At 34.7% G+C, this 23,237-nt stretch overlaps 2 protein-coding genes and 1 non-coding gene across 4 annotated transcripts; 2 read left to right on the forward strand and 1 right to left on the reverse strand.

The window, feature by feature from the left end:
- The first annotated feature begins 207 nt into the window (after nt 1–207).
- Nucleotides 208–6,718, forward strand: LOC111896052 (protein NRT1/ PTR FAMILY 4.6). 2 transcript variants are annotated; one of them, XM_023892076.3, is made up of 5 exons: nt 208–510; nt 634–739; nt 899–1,116; nt 4,889–5,326; nt 5,599–6,718. In XM_023892076.3, the coding sequence occupies exons 1-5, from the start codon at nt 508–510 to the stop codon at nt 6,559–6,561; spliced, it is 1,728 nt and encodes a 575-aa protein (XP_023747844.1). In that variant the 5' UTR covers nt 208–507; the 3' UTR covers nt 6,562–6,718. The 2 variants fall into 2 exon arrangements, with proteins under 2 accessions (XP_023747844.1, XP_023747842.1); XM_023892074.3 differs by lacking the exon at nt 208–510 and having other exon boundaries at nt 628–739.
- Nucleotides 6,719–7,127: 409 nt separating this feature from the next.
- Nucleotides 7,128–7,200, forward strand: TRNAA-AGC (transfer RNA alanine (anticodon AGC)). The gene has a single exon. It is a non-coding gene; the product is annotated as a tRNA-Ala (tRNA).
- Nucleotides 7,201–18,756: 11,556 nt separating this feature from the next.
- Nucleotides 18,757–21,630, reverse strand: LOC111896155 (protein TWIN LOV 1). Its single transcript, XM_023892174.3, has 8 exons — nt 21,442–21,630; nt 20,492–21,268; nt 20,188–20,392; nt 20,027–20,091; nt 19,801–19,880; nt 19,646–19,701; nt 19,503–19,566; nt 18,757–19,137 (listed from the first exon to the last, which is right to left on the reverse strand). Exons 2-8 carry the CDS (start codon nt 21,072–21,074, stop codon nt 18,985–18,987), a joined length of 1,206 nt encoding a protein of 401 aa, XP_023747942.1. The 5' UTR covers nt 21,075–21,268; nt 21,442–21,630; the 3' UTR covers nt 18,757–18,984.
- Between the last annotated feature and the right edge of the window lie 1,607 nt (nt 21,631–23,237).

Here is a 23,237-nt window from a genome sequence, read left to right on the forward strand (position 1 = left end):
GAACTAACGAAAAGCTAAAATCAATCGAAAAATGAATATTACAAATGGATAAGCCAAAAAAAAATGTATTTATAATTAAGACTATAAATAATGAGATAAATTAATTTGAGATGGGATGGTTGTTTGATATCTCTACCGTTTATCCCTCGTCCCACTTCACCCACCCTTAGGCCTCAACTTGTGCCTATAAAACCTTCACCTCCCTGCCGCTATAAATAGAAACCCTACTCTCTATCTCTCCTCTTCGTCAGGAGTTGTGTACTTGAATTTCCCAAACACAATAAAACAATACCACAAATGTCCATTGAGATGACCAAGTACCATACTACTACTTTGAAAAGTGTGTATTTGTGAAAGTCATCCTCAATTAAAATCTTGCCTTTCACTCAAAGGAAGAGAGAGAAAGAAGTGTGTGTGTGTGTGTACACACATCGAAACTAGATACTTTTTCATCTCTTCTTCTTATTTGATCTTCATCAATCATCACGCTCATCGCTTACAAAAGAAATGGTGGCTTTTTCTCTCTTTTTTATCGTCTTTATATGCTTTTGACCAATCAGAAAACTGAAAGTTGACTACTTTTGTCAAATTCGTCACTGATCTTATATAGGGTTTCTTGATTATGTGATGCAGGAAGTGGAACAAGAACTGGATACATGGGAAGGTTATGTGGATTGGAAGAACAAACCTGCTAAAAGAGGTCAACATGGTGGGATGCTTGCTGCCTTCTTTGTGTTAGGTAAAAGTCAAAATCAGAATCAAATTAACCCTTTTCACTCCATTAGTTTAATTCTCGATCAATTTTTTACATATTTGATATGGGTTTTTGTAATCTTGATGTGGGTCGATCATAGTTTTGATCGGTGATTGAAACTTTTCTTGCTTTTTTTTTTTTTAGTTGTGGAGGTGATGGAGAACTTGGCTTATTTAGCAAATGCAAGCAACTTGGTGTTGTACTTGACAGAACACATGCACTTTTCACCTTCAAAAGCAGCAAATAATGTCACAGATTTCATGGGAACTGCTTTTCTTCTTGCTCTTCTTGGTGGCTTCTTATCTGATGCTTTCTTCACAACTTACCACATCTACCTCATAAGTGCACTTGTTGAGTTCCTGGTAATTTTCCCTCTTCTCTCTCTCTCTCTTTATACTAATTGATTCTCACATGAAAATTGTGATTTGATTCATGACTATACAAATATTACAAGATATCTTTGTTCATCGGAAAACTAATTAACAAATATAATCATTCAGACATAACAAATAACAATCCCCTTTTAATGCTAATTACCACCTATAAATTTAGCATATATACCATCATTTTTGTTTTTAAAATTGACAAACGACTAATATTACCTTCATCTTTTTAATAAAGAACATATATCGTAGTTATCAGATGTCCAAGATTCTATTCGTTTACACAATTTACGCCTGCTTCACATTCTTTTCTAAATTTACAAAATAGAACCCTTTGATAACCAAAAGCACTGAATATTGGACTTACCACAATTCACGCCATGGAAAACTCAAGAAATCTTGAACATTAACTTTCTTAAATCTTGTTTGACCAAAAAACATTAACTAAATTCAAAGATTCCAAAAAACGATAATGGAAATTTTATAGAAAATAAAATGTCAAGTGGGAAGAACATGGGTTTGCTTTGAAACTTTTACTTTGCTTTTATTTATCTATATATATAATGTATATATTGAAAATTAAAGAAAAAATGAAAGAAAAAAAAAAAAGAGGTTGCTTTAAAACAGCATAATTTCCTCATATATGTGGCAACTTTTGGTAGATCCGACAATTAAAATAATAGCCCGCTATATTTGATAAGTGGGAACATGTGAATCAAATCTGTTGTTGGCTCATTCCCTTGATCCTACGCTATGTTAGAAAATTAGTACAAACCTTTAATGCACTTGTTACATGTGTTACTCGCCACTTTAGCAATAAATGTGGATCTAGAAATCAATCAACATCTATATTATGGTCAAATTATTTCTATATACTTCATTTTTGTGTGTAAATGTGTTGTTTTTTAATGTAAAATATCAACTAATAAAGTTTAATAGTACTACTAGCTAGTCGTAATAAAATGTTGTTAATTAGTTATATAGTAAGTTAGGATTCTTATCTAAGTAAACTAGGTTATTTTTTTTATTTACACTCGGTTTATTATACTGGTTTGTTCACTCGATGGTTTTTCGGTTTTTTGAGATTATGAAGGGAGAAGTCCACCTATGGTAATAGGCTAAGACGCCTTATTTATCATGGGTCATATATCGTATTATTCTACTACTATTGGTTAGTACCGAAGCAATTACAATGCCCCGATTCAAACTTGGATAGATGGGATACCATTTACATTCCCAACCATGGTCACATTCGTACCTCACTAGTCAATTAAGTGGTTAATTAAACTCATTTTATTATATAATATGTAAATTCAAATGTATACCATAGCTTTCTAGCATGAGAGGTTGGCCGGGGTTTGGTTTGTATGAATTTAATCTTATAATTCAAGCATAATCTTGATTTATATGGACCAATATTAAAATAAAAAATATATAAGTACAAAGAATGAAATGAATGTATCTTTAAAAACTTAAAGTAAATAGTATTTTAGAAGAAATGAATTAATTAGTTCATAACAGGCTCCCGTGCTTATCAATCAATTGATTTGACAAACATACGAATATTAACTGATTGGTTTTCCTTTCTGGCAAAAAACAACAATTAATAATTCAGTTCTAGTTAATAATCAATATTTTATTGCATAAAAATAAATTATAGTAATAGGAGTGTAAAGAATGTGATCATATTTTTTTCTGATAATTAGAATAGTGCAATCATACTATAATCATTGCATTCCGTACAATAAATGTTTGTCTTTATATTTGAACATTCCACAATAAAAAAAATATATATATATATATATATATATATATATATATATATATATATATATATATATATATATATATATATTCCCTTATTAATAGTTAAATCACAGGGGTATAAATACTCACTTACTCACATTATGGGTGGTCTCGCTCTTGGATGAGACCGGTTTATAGAAATTGATGGACCTTAGACATGAGATGTTGAGGCTTTTTAGGTCTAGATCCAGTTTTGATTCTCGATTCTTGGACATAAAAGTGACCATTTAAATCGGATCGAACCGACTTGTTTTACACAAATTGGTGGATCTTGGATCGGACCTGATGAGGCTTACCAGGTCCAGGTCCATTTTTCAGCCCGGATGTCCAAATGCTCACCCCTAACTCACACAAGGGAGTACACGAAGCAATCGGGGGTAATTAGGCTAAAAAATTAACTTGCCAATTCAAATAGACATACTTTTTTCAAACTAAAATAATAAAACATACGTGCTAAGGCAAAACTGACGGATAGTTAGAAATTGATAATTGGTAATTGATTGTTGATAGTTGGAAATTTAAAATTATAGTTTTTATTTTGTAAAAGTGTTTGGAAAGTAGTTGTTAGATTTTAAATATATATAACTAAATAAAAAACCAAAAGCTAAAATATTCAAACACTAAAAACTCCAAAAGTTGTTTAAAGTAGTTTTTGTATTATAAGTTATTTAAAATAAAATCTAAAACCTCCTATAACAAAACAAAAATAATAATAATAATAATAATAATAATAATAATAATAATAATAATAATAATAAAAATTCAAGTTTTTTCGTCTAAAAGTATCTGTTATGTAGAATACAAAATACTAGAATACCATTTATTCGGATTTGATAATTTGACGTCAATTTCGAATACTATCAATTCTCCTTATACAAATTAGATAATACGTTTATTTCAGATCATAATTAGATGACATAGACAACTGTCATTATATAAATATAAACTCCATAATATAGTTGACTTTTATAAGTCTACTGAACCTAACAAACAAAGCATATAAAAAAAACTCACACATGGAACGTGACATGCTTTCTTTTCTTTATATAATTCAAATTTTTAAATCAAATAAACATTCAATACGCATAGAACAGAAATCATCAAAAGTCGGATAATAAAATTTTAATTAGTCAAAAACATTTTTATTTTTCTCTTTTGAAAATTGGTTAATGAGTTTCCATGTCGGATTAGGATATGAGTGGGGTTGCACACACGTGTTTGGGTCCCAGTATTTATGTATCAAGACAACAGTGAATTCGATCACATTAATGTTTGTCTCTTCGACGGATAAAGAGAGTGAAACCACATGTTGCATCTACTCTTGTGACACGTAGTACCATAAAATATTGAGTATTCATTGTATTCATTCTCCACGTATCCAAATAAATACAATAATTAGATATTTCGATAGAAATGTAAGTGTTCATATATACAACATCATTATCACTACAATACATATATCTGATAATTATTATAAGCCATGGACATGATGTTACACTTTAACAAAAAACAATTGTACCAAAAATAAAAGCTTCTAAATTTATGTACAACCAGATTTTTTTTGTGGTTGTGTATTTAAACCTTTTATAAAAAAAATTTTAAAAAAACATAAATATTTGCAACATTAGAACAAAACTGAAGTTAAGTGATTTGAAAATGAAAATTATACTGACCTAGGTAGAAACATTTGTCAAACTTCTTTAGGGCATATTGATCCAAACATTGTAAACCAAATAACTCTGGTTTAGCAATTCAAAGTTTTTACAATATTGGAGTCAACAATTAAAAGTTAAGAAGTCAAATTTGTTTGAATGACTTTTTGGTAGAACAAGTTATCAAACTTAATTACTATTCACTATCTTGAACACTTCGGTTATATCATATTATGTGTCGGGTTTTATTTGCACTCTAACAAGTATTGTTGAATTTTTGTTATTTTGAACAGGGTCTTGTAATACTAACAATACAAGCTCGCTCATCATGGCTACAACCACCTAAGTGCCCTTCTAACCCGACAACTTCATGCCAAGAAGTCCATGGTGGTCAAGCCGCAATGTTGTTTTTAGGGCTTTATTTAGTGGCACTTGGTGTCGGTGGCATCAAAGGATCATTACCTACACATGGTGCAGAACAATTTGATGAGGACAGTGTTAATGGAAGAAAACAGAGATCAACGTTTTTCAACTATTTTGTGTTTTGTCTCGCTATTGGTGCTCTAATCGCTGTTACTTTCGTTGTTTGGATCGAAGACAACAAAGGATGGGAATGGGGCTTTGGAATCTCTATGTTGACCATTTTTTTGTCGATCCCTGTCTTTTTAGCTGGTTCAAGCTTTTATCGTAACAAGGTTCCCCGTGGAAGCCCTATAACAACTATATTTAAGGTTATTCAATATTTTTATTTACCCAATATTTTTTATATTAAAATTATTTATTATTAATAAAAAGATATATGTTTTATCAACCACCACATATCAACAAGTCTCTCAACAAACACAATTTTATGAACTTTCTCACACAGCCAACACAGTTTTGTGCGCTATCACACACCAACTTGTACTTTGACTTTGTCGATTGTTGCAAAATTAACCCTAGACTATTGTAACTTTTTAATTAACGATCTTGACATTTGTTGTGTTTGACCTTTGAACATCAGGTTCTAGTTGCATCGATGTTGAACACTTGCATTGTGAGGAACCCTAGTAACGCCATTGCGAGTATCTCTCCTCCGACATCAATTAACCGTGGACAACAAACGATTAACCCCACAAAGCAATCGGAAGAACCAGAAGCTCCGTCGTCAAGCCTCAAGTTCCTCAACCGGGCGGCGATGAACAAACCGGCTTGCAGTTTCCTTCGATGCTCGATCCTTCAAGTTGAAGAGGTTAAAATTGTCCTCAAAGTCCTTCCAATCTTCGGTTGCACAATTATGCTCAACTGTTGCCTAGCTCAGCTCTCCACTTTCTCCGTCCAACAAGCGTCCACCATGAACACCAAGATCGGTAACCTAAAAGTTCCTCCGGCGTCCCTTCCGATTTTCCCGGTGGTGTTCATAATCTTACTAGCACCGGTTTACGATCACATCATAGTCCCATTCGCCCGGAAAACCACCAAATCGGAAATGGGGATTTCGCATTTACAACGAATTGGAGTCGGGCTACTCCTCTCAATTTTAGCCATGGCTGTAGCAGCTCTAGTTGAGATCAAACGCAAACGGATCGCCACAACATCAGGCCTCGACACTCACGAACCACTACCGATTTCATTTTTATGGGTCGCATTTCAGTATTTGTTTCTGGGATCTGCAGACTTGTTCACGTTGGCTGGATTACTCGAGTTTTTCTTCACCGAAGCTCCGATATCTATGCGATCTTTAGCCACATCGTTGTCGTTCGCGTCGTTAGCTATGGGGTACTACTTGAGTACAGTGATAGTGTCGGTTGTGAATAGCGCCACCGGGAGCTCCGGCCACCCTGGGTGGTTGTCCGGCGACAACTTGAACCATTACAATTTGGAGAGATTTTACTGGCTGATGACTGCGTTGAGTGCACTGAATTTCCTTCATTATTTGTTTTGGGCCCATCGTTATAAGTACAGATCTTTAGGGGTCCATAACTGAAATATAGAAAAGTTGAAGGTGTGTAGAAGAAACTTAGCCGAGCTAGTTTCAAGCTCATGACATACATTTTCAGCTTAGATTTGTATATATCTGCCAACTGAGAGTGAGAGAACTTGAGGGGTTTCTGCGAGCATATTATAAATGTTCATTTTACACCCTTCATCTTTTCCTATCCTTTAATTATCTTTAAATATCTTTTTTTCCATAAAAAGATAAATTTCCCGTGATCGATCATACGTTTTTAATACTTTTTCTTCTCGTTTTGTTGTTATTTGTCATATGGGTATCATATAAGCAACAATGTGGATTTATAACTTCTAAAGATTATGATACGATAAGAAATCGTACACTAAAATAAATAAACAGTATTATAGCATATAACGTAAACAAAGTTTTTTTTTTTTAATATATAAAATGAAAAGAAAATATAGGATTTTATATTACATCTATTAAGCCAATTTCTTTACCTAAAATATGAAAACAAGTGTTTCGTACTTATTTTATAATAAAAAAATATGAGCATATATTTAAGTACTTTAATTGAGATCGAGGCTTTAATTTCAAAAGGGGATGTAGCTCAGATGGTAGAGCGCTCGCTTAGCATGCGAGAGGTACGGGGATCGATACCCCGCATCTCCAAAACTTTTGAAATGTTGTTGCTTAATTCGGTTTCGTTTTTTGTTTTTGTTTCTTTTAAAGTCTTTTTATTCGGTAATATTATTAAATTAAAAGATACTTGCATATGTATTTGGTTCACTATTCAGTTTGAAACTGAAATTAATGAAGTAGGTTTTAGTTTTCGACTTCATTATTTTTTCAATATTAGATTTAATTATTTGAACTAATAGATGTGCATCCTATTAAGTTATATTCTCTCTCTAAATAAAAATAATTTTGTTACTTGTCAATTTTTCTAATGTTTTAAAATATAATAATAATAGCATATATGTTTCATTAACAGACTTTCATTCTAATTTTAAAATTATTAAATTAAAACCTCATTAGTTTTCTTTATTTATTTATCTAAATTATTTGTTTAAATTTATAAAAAAAAATACTTTAATTTTAATAATTAAATATTTTTTTCATTTTTTTTATAAATTCAAACTTCTCAAATATTTAGAATTTCATATTTTCTTTAAATAAACTCATATAATACATGGGTCTCACAATTATCACTTATTAGCCGAATATGTAAACATCTTTATATTTTGTATTTTATGATTATATACCAAGATTTACTGTATATCTTTTTTGACAATCCAACGGTATAACATCTAACACACTTGGTCTGAATCTGAGATTTCTTGGAAGCACAAAGACCATTTATTCAACTTTGTGTTGATTTGTATTAGTTGCAACAAAAGTTGTTGGAACCATACTTTTATCATAAGATAATCCACAACCTTTAATAAAGTTTATTATTTTGTCATATCGTTAAAAGTTATTTTTATAGATATTCTAAATTACATATGTTTTTTTCCTAAACATTTAAAAGTTTATTCTCGTTTACTTGAAAAGTTTTATAAAACACCTTTCTTTAATTTGTGTGTGTAGGCAAATAATGCTTTTGCACATTTTTTTAACCAAAGTACATGATTTACATCTCAATCAAAAAAAAAATCAAGTGAAAAAAACGAATGGGAATTGATTGATATATTTTTCCAAACAAATAAAAGATAAAACATATATTATGGATCAACTAAACCCTTTCATTAACTTAAAAATAAAAAATAATAAAATAATAAACAAATAAGAAAAAGAAAGAAAGAGCCATAAGGATCCCATAAATATTTTATTCCAAAAATAAAAAATAAAAACAAATATTTTTAAAAAATTAAGTGTAGTTACTAATTATTCAAGATGAGCATGTATACATAATGAAAACTTCATATTAAGGAAGCTTATGTTTGTGTTTAGTTTTTATCAAAATATATATACCAAATAAAAATGATATAAAAATCAAATATTCTCTTACATTTTATTCCTACTTATCATCCTACTCACCTATTGTTTTATAAAACACCCTTCTTTAATTTGTCGCATTAGGAAAATAAAGATTTTTCACATTTTTTTAACCAAAGAACATGATTTACATCTAGATCAAAATTAAATATTGAGAAAAAAAGAAAGGAATTAGAATTGATTGATATACTTCACGAAACAAATAAAGATAAAACATAAATCATGGATCAACCAAACCTTCTCATTAACTTCTTTTAAATTAAAAAGAATAAAAAAATAAATACCATAAAATAAGGTTTGATCTTAATAACTATAATCCTATAAATATTTCATTCCAAAAATAATATATATATATATATATATATATATATATATATATATATATATATATATATATATATATATATATATATATATATATATAAAAGGACCACCGCCTAGCAAGTTACTAGACGGGGCCAGGAGAACAACAAAGATAGAAAGAGCATTACATCAAGTTCTATGGTCTCACAAATAACTCATTGGACGTATACACTATTCAGCACACTTGTAGTTACAATTTGATCTCTTATGTTTTAGCCAAGTATACACCAATGATTTAACGCCATCAATAATCTTAAAGGGACAGGTACATATGTTCTTAAACATCCAATCGCATCTCGATTTCCATATCAGTCATATCGCGCCATAGCATACACTGATGAGATTGTTTCTCCTTTTCACACATCTACCCTATTTTTTTATGAAACTGGTGAGATCTCCAATAATGTGAAGCTGCGGTTGAGGAATTGCACACCATTTGAACACCCACTCACATACTGTAGCCGTCACAGGGCAGCGAATCAGAATATGTGTAGTGTCTTCATCCTCCTGTAAGTATTGAGAACATCTAGCATCTACCCCTAGCATTCCTATTCTTATTAGCACACTATTGGACAGAATTCGACTGAGATTAGCTCTCCAGACGAAAGTTGTGACCTTGATTGGAACAACATGTATCCATGGAATAATCACTTCGTTAATCGCTGGTTCCAGGTTATCTAACTTTGATCTGAGAACATCTACGTGATAATCCCTAATTCCCTATCATTTGTCATGGCACATTTCCATTTATATGTCCCTTTTGTCGACTGGAAATCACCTGTGACAGTTAAAAACATATGAAGACTGTGCATCAGTTCATCGGATGTAGGGGCGATCTCCAATCCTACGTTTGGCCTGCCATCTATATCCTCTCCTTAATTGTACATGCCTTTTGTCTCTCCAGTTGGAACAGTTCTAGGAATCTATTTTTTAGGGGCTCCCTATCACACCATGCATCCATCCAAAAAAGAGTGTCATCATGTTCATTCACTTGTTTCTATAAAATCTCTTGAAAGTTGATTCCAGCCTTTTGTAATTCCTGAATTACCCCTGCTATATTATTCCATACACCTAGGATAATTTTCTTTGATAGTCGCTCAGCAGGTTTACTGTTTAGGCTGTGAATACCCACGATTAGTCGATTACTCTTCTTCATAATGTTGATTTGTTAGTCTTCAAGCCCCACCACCATTTAAATATCAACACTAGGTTAAAGGCACGAAGAGAACCTAATCCCAAACCCCCTTTCTCCTTTGGTGCTACGACTTTCTCCCATGATATTTTATGATTGTTATCACCTCCACCCCATAGGAACTGTCTTCGAATTTTTTCAAGAATTTCTATAACTCCCACTGGTGCCACAAAAATTGACAGGAAATAGGATGGAAGGCTACCGAGAACAGCCTTAGCAAGGGTTAATCTGTGTAAAGCCCGAAAACGGATCTACAAATGATCAAAAACAAATAATATAAGCAAAAGATGAAACAATAAGCAAATAACAAACGAACCAAGCTTGCATACGCCTTAAAGCAATAAAACGTCAGATACAACTTGGAGAAAACACGAAGGCATCAACAACCTTTAAAGTCTGACACAACGCCTTATTTATAGACCTGACTTACAACTGCATGGAGTTTACGGCCGTAAACACATAACAACTGTAAACTTAGACAAAATCGGTTCTTCTTACACAATCACTACCACTAACTAGTATGCCTAGACCAAACCATTATACAGGCCAAAATTAAATTGAGAAAAGAAAAAAATAGAAAAAAAAACTTAATCCTCAAAACGTATCATTTTCATAAATCCGACAAGCACATCGAAACGAGCTTTGTTAAATGGCTTTGTGAACAAGTCCGCCACATTGTTATCAGTGTGGACTTGTTCGATTCGAATTAAAGAACGTTCATAACAGTCTCTGATAAAGTGAATTTTATTGTCGATGTGCTTGGTTTTAGAGTGTTGGACTGGGTTTTTAGCTATTTGAATTGCCGCTTCATTATCACAATAGATAGGGGTTTCAAAGTAATTCAAACCGTAGTCCAACAGCTGATGTTGGATCCAGATAACTTGAGAGCAGCAAGCTGATGCAGCAACGTATTCTGCCTCTACTGTTGAGGTCGAGACAGTGTGCTGTTTCTTGCATTGCCATGAAACTAATCTGTCACCTAGGTATTGACATCCTCCTGAAGTTGATTTCCTGTCAAGCTCACAGCCTCCATACTTACTGTCAGTAAAAGCATAAAGATTAAATTCAGAATTCTTCGGATACCAAAGACCCAATCTAGGGCTTCCTTTGATATACCGAAAAATTCTTTTAACAGCAATAAGATGAGAAAGTTTAGGATTAGCCTGATATCGTGCGCATTGACAGACTGCAAGCATAATGTCAGGTCGACTTGCAGTAAGATACATCAGCGATCCGATCATCGATCGATAGAGAGTTTTATCTACGAACTCGCCTTCAGGATCTGGGGACAGGAGAGGTCATTCAGTCATCGGTGTAGAAGCAGATTTAGCATCGTGAAGCGCAAACTTCTCAAGAATATCCTCCACATACTTGGCTTGATGTAGTAGGATTCCGGTTGAATTCTGTTTAACCTGAAACCCCAAAAACATGGTCATTTCTCCCAACGAACTCATTTCAAATCTTTTCTTCATTACACTTTCGAACTCTTTGCAAAGCTTTTGGCTTGTTGATCCAAAGATTATGTCATCGACGTATATTTGTACGAGTATCTGGTCCTTGTCGACATGCTTTATGAACAGTGTTTGATCGATAGTGTCGCGAGTATAACCATGTTCGAGCAAATGCTTTATTAGGGTTGCATACCATGCTCTAGGAGCTTGATGCAGCCCATATAACGCTTTGTCCAACTTGTAGACATGATTAGGATACTTCGAGTCGACAAACCCTGGAGGTTGATCAACGTAGATTTCTTCTTTCACCTTGCCATACAAGAAGGCAGTCTTGACATCCATTTGAAAGACAGTAAAGTTCATATACGAATCATACGCTAGGAAGATACGAATAGCCTCCAGGCGAGCTACTGGAGCATAAACTTCAGTGTAGTCAAGACCCTCGACTTGTCGAAACCCACGAACTACCAGTCTGGCTTTGTTTCGCACAATAACTCCTAAATCGTCCTGTTTGTTGCGATAGACCCATTGTGTGTTAAGAGACTTCTTGCCCTTCGGTAACTCAACTAACTTCCAAACACCGAGTTTTTCAAATTGATGCAATTCTTCATGCATTGCATCCACCCAACTAGGTTCGTTTAGAGCCATTTCTACATTCTTGGGCTCAATTTGAGAAATAAAGCAAGAGTACAGACATGTATTCACGTCTCTACTCTGACTTCTAGTTTTAACACCATCATCTAGCTGGCCAATGACGTTTTCGATCGGATGATCCCGTTGAACCCTAGAAGGTATTTCTTGGCTGATGTCATTGAGAGACACAGGTAGAGTGTGAATGTTGAGACCTCCTTCATTTGTTGGTTGAGTAGTACCAGATGGTTCTGCAACATACTCATCTGCAATAAAATCAGGGAAGAGTAATTCCATAAGGGTTGAAGAGACAGCGGAAGCATCATTTGGAACGAACTCTTTCCCTGAAGATATGTGAGGTGTCGATTCAGCATCAGAATAATCAGTGTGGACTGATTGAGGACTATCATGTTCCAAGAACGGCCCCCCTTGAGGAGTAGCAGAGGACTTTCCCGAAGATGTTGCAGAAGCCTCCCCCTCAATTGCAGCAGAAGGCTCCCCCTCAGTTGCAGCAGAAGGTCCTCCCTTGTGCAGGTCAGAGGACTCTCCTTCAAGTGAAGCTTTAGATTTTCCTTTCGATGAATCAGAAGGTTTAGATACAGGCTTGTACACGACTTCTTCATCTTCATCTTCAGAGATACTCTTCCAATGCGAACCTGTTCTAGATATATCATTTGAATACACATTTAAGGATTTGAAAAGTGACATATAATCAAACAACCAATCCGGACCCACTCTTGCGTCTGTCTCATTCTCTTCCAACCAACGCACGTCATAGGATTCCACAATCTGTTTGGTTTTCTTATTGTAGACTCTATAAGCGGTGCGAGCAGCATACCCTACAAAATAGCAGTCATCGGCTTTGGCATTAAACTTCGGGTTGGCATCTAGGTGAAGAAGGGTGCAAGGACAGCCAAATACTCGGAAGTGACTGACTGACGGCTTGTGTCCATAGTAAATTTCATACGGAGTTTTCATTTGAGCTTTGTTGATAAGCACTCGATTCTGAACATAACAGGCAGTGTTTATCGCCTCCGCCCAAAAGAAAACATGCAACTTTGAGTCTCACATCATCGTTCTTGCGGCGTCTTTGAGTGTTCTGTTCCGCCTTTCAGCAACACCATTTTGTTGAGGTGTATGAGCTGAACTAAATTGACGCATGATACCCTTTTTCAGCGCAGAAGTGATTGAGAACGGAATTCTTGAACTCTGTTCCATTATCAGTACGAAGCGCCTTCACCCGATGATTGGTCTGATTCTCAACAAGTACAACGAACTTCTTGATCAATTCAGTGACACCAGCTTTGTTGGATAGAAAGAAAACCCACGTAAATCGAGAGAAATCATCAATCACAACTAAACAGTAAGAACTTCTGTTGATGCTTAGCACGTTCACTGGACCAAACAAATCCATGTGAAGTAATTGAAGAACCTGACTGATTGAGTTAACCTGTTTTGGCAAGTGCGGCTTTCGATGGTGCTTTCCTTGAGCGCATGACACACATTTTTCAAGCGTGATAAAGTCCTTGACGGGCAATCCACGGACCATCTCATTTTTCGCAAGACGATTCAGATTCTTGGCGTTAGCATGACCTAATCTTCGGTGCCACAACATTGCAGTTTGCTCGGAGATCTTGGAGAATAGACAAGTAACTTGTTCTGGGAGATTGCTATTCATATCAATAATATAGGCGTTCCCATCCCTTTTTGATCTTACGATAATCCATTCTTCAGGGATGACAAAGCCTGGCTTTAAGACCATGCATTCCTTGTCAGTGAAATGCGTAGAATAGCCCTTGTCACAAATCTGAGAAACGCTTAGCAGACTGTGTTTTAACTCGGGAGCGAAATTCACGTTTTCGAAACTTAGAACTCCATTTGTCACGGTTCCTCTTTGAGTGATTTTCCCTCCATCTCCATCCGCAAAAGAGACATACCCCCCATTAAATGATTGAATGATGTGCAGTTGGGTGATATCTCCCGTCATATGCCGGGAACAGCCAATGTCGACGAACCAGGGTCTGACGACATTTCCCCGCAACTGTCCCTGCAAAATGTGCGGGTTTAATTAGATTTGGGCACCCAGGTCATGATCTTCCTGGGTGATCCCGATGCCTTTCTAGACTTATTGCACTTAAACTTCTCTGAGGACACAGATGATGTATTGGGAGCAGGTTTGGGCCTCCATTTATAATTAGGTTTTCTGAAAAATTCAGTTAACTTTGTCATTTTATGCTTAACAATCTGCTTAAAGCATGTGTGACTTCTACCAGAGTTGGTTGAAGATCCACTACTGCTTTGGGATGAGCTTGACCTTGGCGTGGCTATGCTCCTTTTTGGCAGACTGCTCGTGACATGGTGATTAAAAACCTTTTTATGTCTGTGAAAAATATCCCTTTTTCTATTTCGTTCATCTGCCCAATCATCATTTCGAGAGCGACTTCTAGAGGAATTTCTATTTAAAGACCTTCCTCTGAACTCGTTCTCCCCTCTTGGAAGATTATGACTCACAAACATTCGGTTAAGACAATTTCTAGCAATATGACCACTAGTACCACAATTAAAACAAATCTGCTTGTTATTGTTAGAACTTGTGCTGCATTTATCAGATTCGTTTTCCCTACAAACACCCTTGCTTGTCTCACAAGAACATGCAACATTATTAGGTTGTGAAGCAAGTGAGGGTGCTATACTCGTGGAGGGTTGTGAAACTAGTGGTGTCTCAACATTTTTATCACAAACATTCAAATTGTCAACCAAATTGTTCAAAAATTTATCAGACATATTAGAAGCACTCAAAACAGTATCAGAAGTAACAACTATTGTATCGAGAAGAATTAAAAACACCACAAGAAATATTGTCACTTAAAACATTTGAAAAAGAATTGTCTTTATTTAAAATGAAAACTTCAGGTTTAGACTCGATTTTATTTTCAGAAACACATCCTTCAACTTCGTGCTTTGACTGATTCAAGGATTGATCTGCAGGAGAAGTAGAAATGTTAGTACTTTCAACATTAATAAATCCTCCCGAAATAAAACCGGAGGGCTTGCCATAAACCATAAATGATTCATTGGCAATCTCTTCTTTGGACAAAGGCTTGGACACATATGAATGATTGAAAGGAGGGGGTACATGATTATACCCTAGACCTTTTGATTGATTCCTTTTAAACTGCATACTTTGGTCTATCATATTTGCAACCACCTCACTTGAGAAATCATATTTTCTAACATCAAGTTTGGCGGTTTCAAATTTTCCTTTCAAAGATTCAACTTCAGCCACTAGCTCAGCATTTTGTTTGACTACATAATCATAGTTTTCACATTTGTTACTGTAGTCTTCCTGGAGTCTCCTAAAGTCCTTAATTTTCGATTCTAGTTGAGCTTTAAGTGGTTTTTGTCCTTTTCGAAGTTGGTACCCTTCATATCAAAGGTCTTCTATGTTTCTTATTAATTTTTCATTAAGTTCACGAAGAATCCTAAGATTTTCTACTTCATTGCCTAATGTCTCAATTTTATCCTGTAAAATTTTTACATAATCTATACAAGCCTTAGAGCATGATGGAAAACTTACCTTAGACGAATTAGGTTCATGGGAAGAGGATACCATCAAAGCAAACTATAGCTTCATCACATTGTCTTCAGCTGCTACAATCCCTGCTGGAGCATCATCCCTTACCTGTGCCAGATGAGCATTTTCTGGTCCAGATAAGTTGAGAGCTTGTATTTGATCATCCCAATCGAAAGATTGCGCAACCATAGCCTTTTTATTGTTTGTTTGACCACTGCTTCGGTTGTTCCCAACTGCAACCATTGTTCTGTCATTATTAACCCTTCTATCGGGGTGTGGGCAATCACGAGCAAAATGCCCTGGCTCGTGGCAATTGAAACACCGAAGCTTTCCTTTGTTGAATCCAACCTTCTTATCAGCGCTCATTCCCCAATTGTTCTTCCCTGTCTTTTTGGAAAACTGTTTTGCCCTAAATACAGCCATGGCAATTTGCCATGTGATGTCCATTTCCTCAACGTCCTCCGGATGAATTTGATCAAGATCTGCAAATGACAATTGAGGCGGAAGCTCCCCAGCTACAAGTGCATTGTAGCAATTCACTAGCCCTGCTGCAAAGACAAGGTTTTCATCACCCTCCTTTCCTTTTGAAGAAGAGGCTACATTTGAAGATGGAGCAGTTTGGGTAGACAGTAATGGTTGACTTTGTGGGTAGGGAATGACTGGTGCAAAGGAAGATGAACCTGCAGTGGTATAAGAGAAAGAAGAAAGAGCATTGTTAGTTGAAATGCCATGGTTGGCAGCTGAGTAGGAGTTCACATGATTGATCTCTCGCTGCTTGTCATCAGTATCACACGCTTTGATGATAGCCATCACTTCAGCTAGAGAAAGGCGATTGAGATCCTTAGTCTTCTTAATCACAGCTACGTTCATGTCCCAAGATTTTGGGAGAGCATTTAGTAGCTTCTTATTAATTTCTGACTTTGTATAGAAGATCCCTGCCACAGTCATCTCCGTGTTGAGAGTTGTGAATTGCTGCAGCTAAGCCTCGAGAGTCTCTCCAGGCACATAGTTAAACATGTTGAATCGTTGCCTCAGCATATCTTGGCGACTCTCTCGCATGTCTTCATTTCCCTCATATACTTCAATAAGGGCTTCCCACAGTGCTTTAGCAGAAGTATACTCTCTGAATCCTTGAGCAATGTCTGGAGATAGGGCCATAGTCAAAATGACCAATGCCTTTTCTTGTTCTTCTACACTCTCAAAATCTTCATCAGTGTAGTTTTCAATTTTCTTGTCAACCACCTGCCCCCCAACTGTAGTGGTGATTCTGACTGGATCCTTTATAACACATTTCCAAATCTTGAAGTCCTTCATCTTTATATATTTCTCAATTCTATATTTCCACTCGGGGAAACCATCAGCGGACATGAGTCTTGGAATGCGCGTGGTTGTTCCCATCACAGCATCGAGTTCTTGATATTGATTAGTATTTTGTGATTCCATTTTTTAAATTAAAGTTAATTAATTATTAAATAAAACTTAATTTTCGATTTAAAAAATTTAATTAATTTACTGTTTACTGTGAATTCCGAAAATTACTTAACTAAGATTCAAGACAAGTTTACTGCCGAGAAATGTTTACGGCCGTAAACTCCTAGTTTACGGCCCATGAACCTTTTGAATTCTGAAACAGAAAAATTAAAGATGCAATTTATCTAAAATCGATTATCAGGTAATCGATTTACGGCCAATGATTTTCTGTTAAAAACTTTAAGTTTATGGCCAATGATTTTCTGTTAAAAACTTTAAGGTTTTTTTTTTTTTTTTTTTTTTGAGAATTTAAATGCAATGAAATATGATTATTAAAGCCTTAAATCAGGAACTCGATTTGCTGGAGAAGACAATCGTTTGCGGTGTTTGAGCCTTGAATAGCTTGCGGCCGTGAACTTGGTGTTTACGGCCGTAAGCTCGGACCGTGAGCTTCTGAACACACGAAATTCGACTGGAATAAAACCCTTCTTTCGCTGTGAATATCGTTTTGAGCAAAATCGCAACTGTAGGATGTCTTTGACACTAGTCTCGCTCTGATACCAATTGTAAAGCCCGAAAACGGATCTACCAATGATCAAAAACAAATAACAGAAGCAAAAGATGAAACAATAAGCAAATAACAAACGAACCAAGCTTGCATACGCCTTAAAGCAATAAAACGTCAGATACAACTTGGAGAAAACACGAAAGCATCAACAACCTTTAAAGTCTGACACAACGCCCTATTTATAGACCTGATTTACAACCGCATGGAGTTTACGGCCGTAAAGAGTTTACGGCCGGAAACACATAAAAACCGTAAACTTAGACAAAATCGGTTCTTCCTACACAATCACTACCACTAACTAGTATGCCTAGACCAAACCATTATACAGGGTCTTTCAATCTGCCTCCAAATGAGAGTGTTTTTGCTTTCCATGGAGAAAGTTTAGCATAAAATCGGTCAATTATGGGTTTTCAATGCTTCTTTAACTTCATGTTCACACCCACAGATACTCCAAGATACGTGAAGGGTAATGAAGTAGGTTCACATCCTAATGGCACAGCCCACCAAGTGACTTCCCGCATATCAACTCCAATGCCAAACACCCTTGACTCGTTGAAGTTGACTTTCAAACCGGATGACACTTGAAAACACCTCAATATATATAAGTGTAGTTACTAATTGATGATGAGCACGTGTGCATAATGAAAACTTCATATTAAGAAAGTCTATGTTTGATTTAATTTTTATCAATATATATATATATATATATATATATATATATATATATATATATATATATATATATATATATATATATATATATATATATATATATCAGTATTTTCCACTTATTTTCCTACTCACTAAATGATCTTATAGCTACAACTTTTTAATATTTTACATTGTATAATCTGATGGACTTGAAAATGCTCTTTAATTATATCATACACTAGATTAAAGTCAAAAAGTTAATAAAAATATAAACAACAAATGCAATTAAAGGAGATAAATTGAAAATGTCATTAAGAATAAGATGACGGTATTATATGTAATATGAACTGTTTTATTATCAACTTCTCACTTCAAAAAAAAAACGTCAAAAATCCAAACACCCCCTAAATGCAACTGTGACAACAGCTTCAACTTGAATCGAACCATAAATATATCAACCATAGTTTCACAATAAGTTCCAAAAAGACATTCTGCAAATTTTCAGCTACTTCTATATTATACATCAATTTCACAAATCCTCCAAAAAACCACTTTTATGTCACGAATCAGAAGTTGTGGCAATCATCCCTGAGCTCCTCACTGCAACTTTCACAGCACCCACCACACTAAGTTGCCTGATCTCCGGGCGTAGATTCTTGTTTTCATGGCTTCCACAGTTCAAATCCATCTGAACCTCCACAAAATATGCTATCTGTCACGGATTAAAGTACTACATCTTAAGTCATACCACAATATAAAATCATAAACAACACTTAGCCCCCTTTTGCTACACTACACTAGACAGGACAGTACATGACAGGTTGTACTACATTGGACTGGGACTGGCACTAATGTCGATGGGACAAAACTGTAACTTCTTGTCCCACCCAAAAAGGTAAAAATAGAACAGAACAAGTTATACTGCATTTGGCATGCATTAGACTGGGACTAGAACTGTTAGCAACAATGTGTACTGCATTTGGCATGCACTGGACTGAGACTAGTGGGACAAGAACTGTAATTTCTTGTCCCGCCCAAAATGGTAAGAACAAGTAACGCGCATTTGAAAACTATTACCTTGCCTGAGGCATTCCGTACGGGAGACATGTGCAAAAAGTTCCAAAATGGGCTCCCGTTTTTTCTGAAAAATATCATCAATAATCAAGAACTATAATAATTATTCGTCATAAAATTTTAAATTATCAATAATAGATGCAAACCTGTAATTTAGGATGCATACAGTACAGGCTTTTCCTGTTTGAATGCTATTTGTAATCTGCATATGATCATAGAAAAACCATCTTGGATTTATTATTCATCAAACCCTATAAAAAGTAAATCCAAATTTTGACAAAATGGTTTTGAATTCAAAAACCTGTAAATGAGTTGAGACATCCGTTTCCTTCCCGCTTAAAAATCTGCAATTTCGCCCCAATACTTCATGTCTACCATATCCTAATAACAATAATAATATCATTTAAAACTAGAAAACAGATCGAAAATCTCACCATGGATTGATATTCTTACAAAAAATTTGACCAAAACAATGAAGGGGGTAAATTTGACTATTTTGACCCTAAATAAGTCAAATTTTCACGTACCTGTTAGTTCTAGGAAGGAGTCACTCGCGTACACGATTGGGAAATCGGATTTATGTGGATCCGTCCTAAAAGGGGACAATATTTTGTGTAAAATAAGAGTTGGAAATGTTTGTAGGTGTTTAGATATGTGAAATAAAATCGAGGAGATTGAAATAACTCACAAGACAAAGCTTTGTTTTATTCTACCAAGAGATATATTTAAGGATGCCCCAACAAGGCTCATGTTACTCGGGCAGCATCTTTTATCAGAAACCAATCTGCCCGTTGACTCACTGTAATGTGTTAGCATGGAAACTATGTTGCTAATTGCAGTGTTGACTCGTCTTTTTTCCAAATCACTCACCTTGCACGCAGTGTCATGTAATTCTGTATGAAAAAAGTAGAAATCTGTTTAGTCATTCTTTCATTTTGGCATCAAATATAGTACATAAAAGTTAAAAGTTAGGTTTTTTTTTTGTTTTTTACCTGTATCATCGGTTAAAATTTGATCCAAATTTGAAATGCGACCCAATTCGGCCACCGTATCAGAACACACCTCCCTCCTACAAAACCCAAGAACGGTATCACGAAAACCCGACCCATTTTCACACAAATTCATCTCGATTCTTGAAAATTCACTCCCGGATCTTCTTGGTTTAGGCATAATTGGGACTTGAACACCGACAAAATGGATCACTCTTCCATCTTCCTTGCTGAAAACAGGAAACATGTGGAACAAAATCCAAAAGGGTGTCCCATTTTTATGGTAATTTAATAAACTAACTTGTATACTTCTTTCTTCTCTAATGGCTTCCCTTATCTCCATTACTGATCTCCTATTAGTCCTACTACCTTGAAACATCCTTCCGTTCTTTCCAATCACCTCTTCTCTTGAATACCCAGACATTTTCAAGAACTCCCTTGATGCAAAAACAATCGGGTGACCCGAAATTAACGGGTCGGTTATGGTGAAACTATGGGGTAGTTCGTCAAGAGCTTCTCGGACCCAAATTGAGTACCGATTATTGATGGATTGTTCAATTGAAGTACCCATTGGTTGTTGCTCCATGAATATTGAAACTTTGCTTGATTTTCAAACTCGATTTCGCTTAATACAAAGATTAATCCCAATCCCATGTGGTAAAGTTGGAGAATTTTTGGGCTTTTTCAGCTTTCAATGGATTAAACAACTAAAACCCCAAACTAGAGAAAGGGAAAGAAAGCAAAAAAAGATACTATCTTTACAGCATACAAACTTTATACCTACAAAACGCCATAATTTCAAAGTTCGTGAGTGAGAAAGATGGAGAATTTTGTTATTGGTTTTGAAGAAAATGAAAAGACACAGCAAAACTATAGGTTTTCATAACATAAAGATTGAAGAATTTAAGGGGCCCATAAATATGCAGTTGTGAAGTAATTGAGTGGAGAAAAACCTCTTTTGTGAAAATATCTATGAAGTTGTTCAAGGCTACGAGATACCCATCTGATGCATGAACAGTGGAAGAGGGAATAACTCAAAGTTTGTGGAGAGGAGAGAGGGGAAGGCCACGGCGAAGGTGAATCACGAAAAAAAGAAAATAATGGAAAATGGAAAATGAGAGGGGCTTCTAAAAGATTAGAACGAACCAAATATGGGTTATAGTTTATGTAATAATGGAAATTTATAGAATCAGATGTTATCCAACCACGTCGGATTAGTTTAAAAGTCAAAATATACAAATATTATTTTGAAGTAATTAAATACTTTGATTTGATTTTGTTATCAAGAAAAACAAATAACTATTTCTACAAATCATCTTAATCTTTATTTTAATAAATAAATAATTTTAATTTTTTTTTTTGACAATTGCCACTCTAATATAATTCAATTAATATTATGTCATGTATCATATAAATATACTCTAATATAATTCAATTAATATTATGTCATGTATCATATAAATATACTCTAATATAATTCAATTAATATTATGTCATGTATCATATAAATATATTAGGCAACTCATTACAAAATTCAAATTTATATTTTCTAGTTATATGTTTAATTTGAAGTTATAATAACTTTAAAAATTAATATATCTCTTAATTAATAACTTATTTAAAATGATTTGTTTAAAATAATTGATTATTAATTATAAATTTTTATTATGAAAATTTAATTAATTTTATAACCCGTGGTTCATACGGGTTATAAACTAGTTTTTCAATAAATAACTAAAAAAAATTGTCAAAATTTCAAAATAACCATTTGAATATGACATCTAAGAAAAGCTTGTATTTTTTTCTTTTAAAAAAATAAAATTGTATTTTTTTTTTCATCCATACTAAAAAATGAAATTTAACAACCTGCAAATTCTGATATGTGTTGCATAGAAAGAAATAATGGTCGTACTATAATATCTATTTTTGAAAATTTAAGAAATCCAACAAAAATTTGTTTGTCTGATATCATTTCTCCACGGAAAAAAAACACAACTTCAAATTTTCAAGATGAATATTTTGTTGTTGCTTGTATCGATGGTTCATGGCAATTAAAAAACTGATGAATACATATATGTTAAGTCTTTTGTTAAAATCTATGGTGTAGACTCGCCTCGAACTGAAGATAACAAAATCACACACACGCAACTGCTACAAGGGCTCCTCACACAGAACATATCCAAAATCATTCCTAATCAGTAATTAAGGTAATAACCCATTACCAAAGTTCCGTTTCTTATTATATCATACTAAGAGTGAAAGAACATTTTACCCTTCCTATACTTGGCCCAACAATTCATGGCCCAAAACCCAACTAACTCAAGGCCCAAAAATGACCCATATTGACTTTTGGTGAGTATGCCCCGCGTACCACCCCAATACGCCCAACGTACTGTTTGATCTAAGAGAAGGTAATGGGTTGAAACCCATTACGCACAACGTACCAGGAAGGTACTCCCGGCGTACTACTCAACTGCCCAAACTCAACTTTAAGCTCTTAATGCTTAAAGACAAAAACATCCAATTCATAGATCTAACTCTAAGGCACGTCTTAAGTCATAAAGGTCTTGACTTTATGACTTTTCATGGCTTAATGGAGTCCAAACCAAAGCCCTAGATTCATAACTTTACCAAATTAAGGAACGTTGGGGAATGTTGAGCGTTCGTTGGGAACGTAGGGTGTTCGTAGGCAAGATGAAAACCCTAAATTAAGGTCTTGGACCCAATTTAAAGACCTTAACTCACCTCC

This window comes from Lactuca sativa, chromosome 8 (genome assembly GCF_002870075.4).
Source record: "Lactuca sativa cultivar Salinas chromosome 8, Lsat_Salinas_v11, whole genome shotgun sequence".
Taxonomy (NCBI): domain Eukaryota; kingdom Viridiplantae; phylum Streptophyta; class Magnoliopsida; order Asterales; family Asteraceae; genus Lactuca; species Lactuca sativa.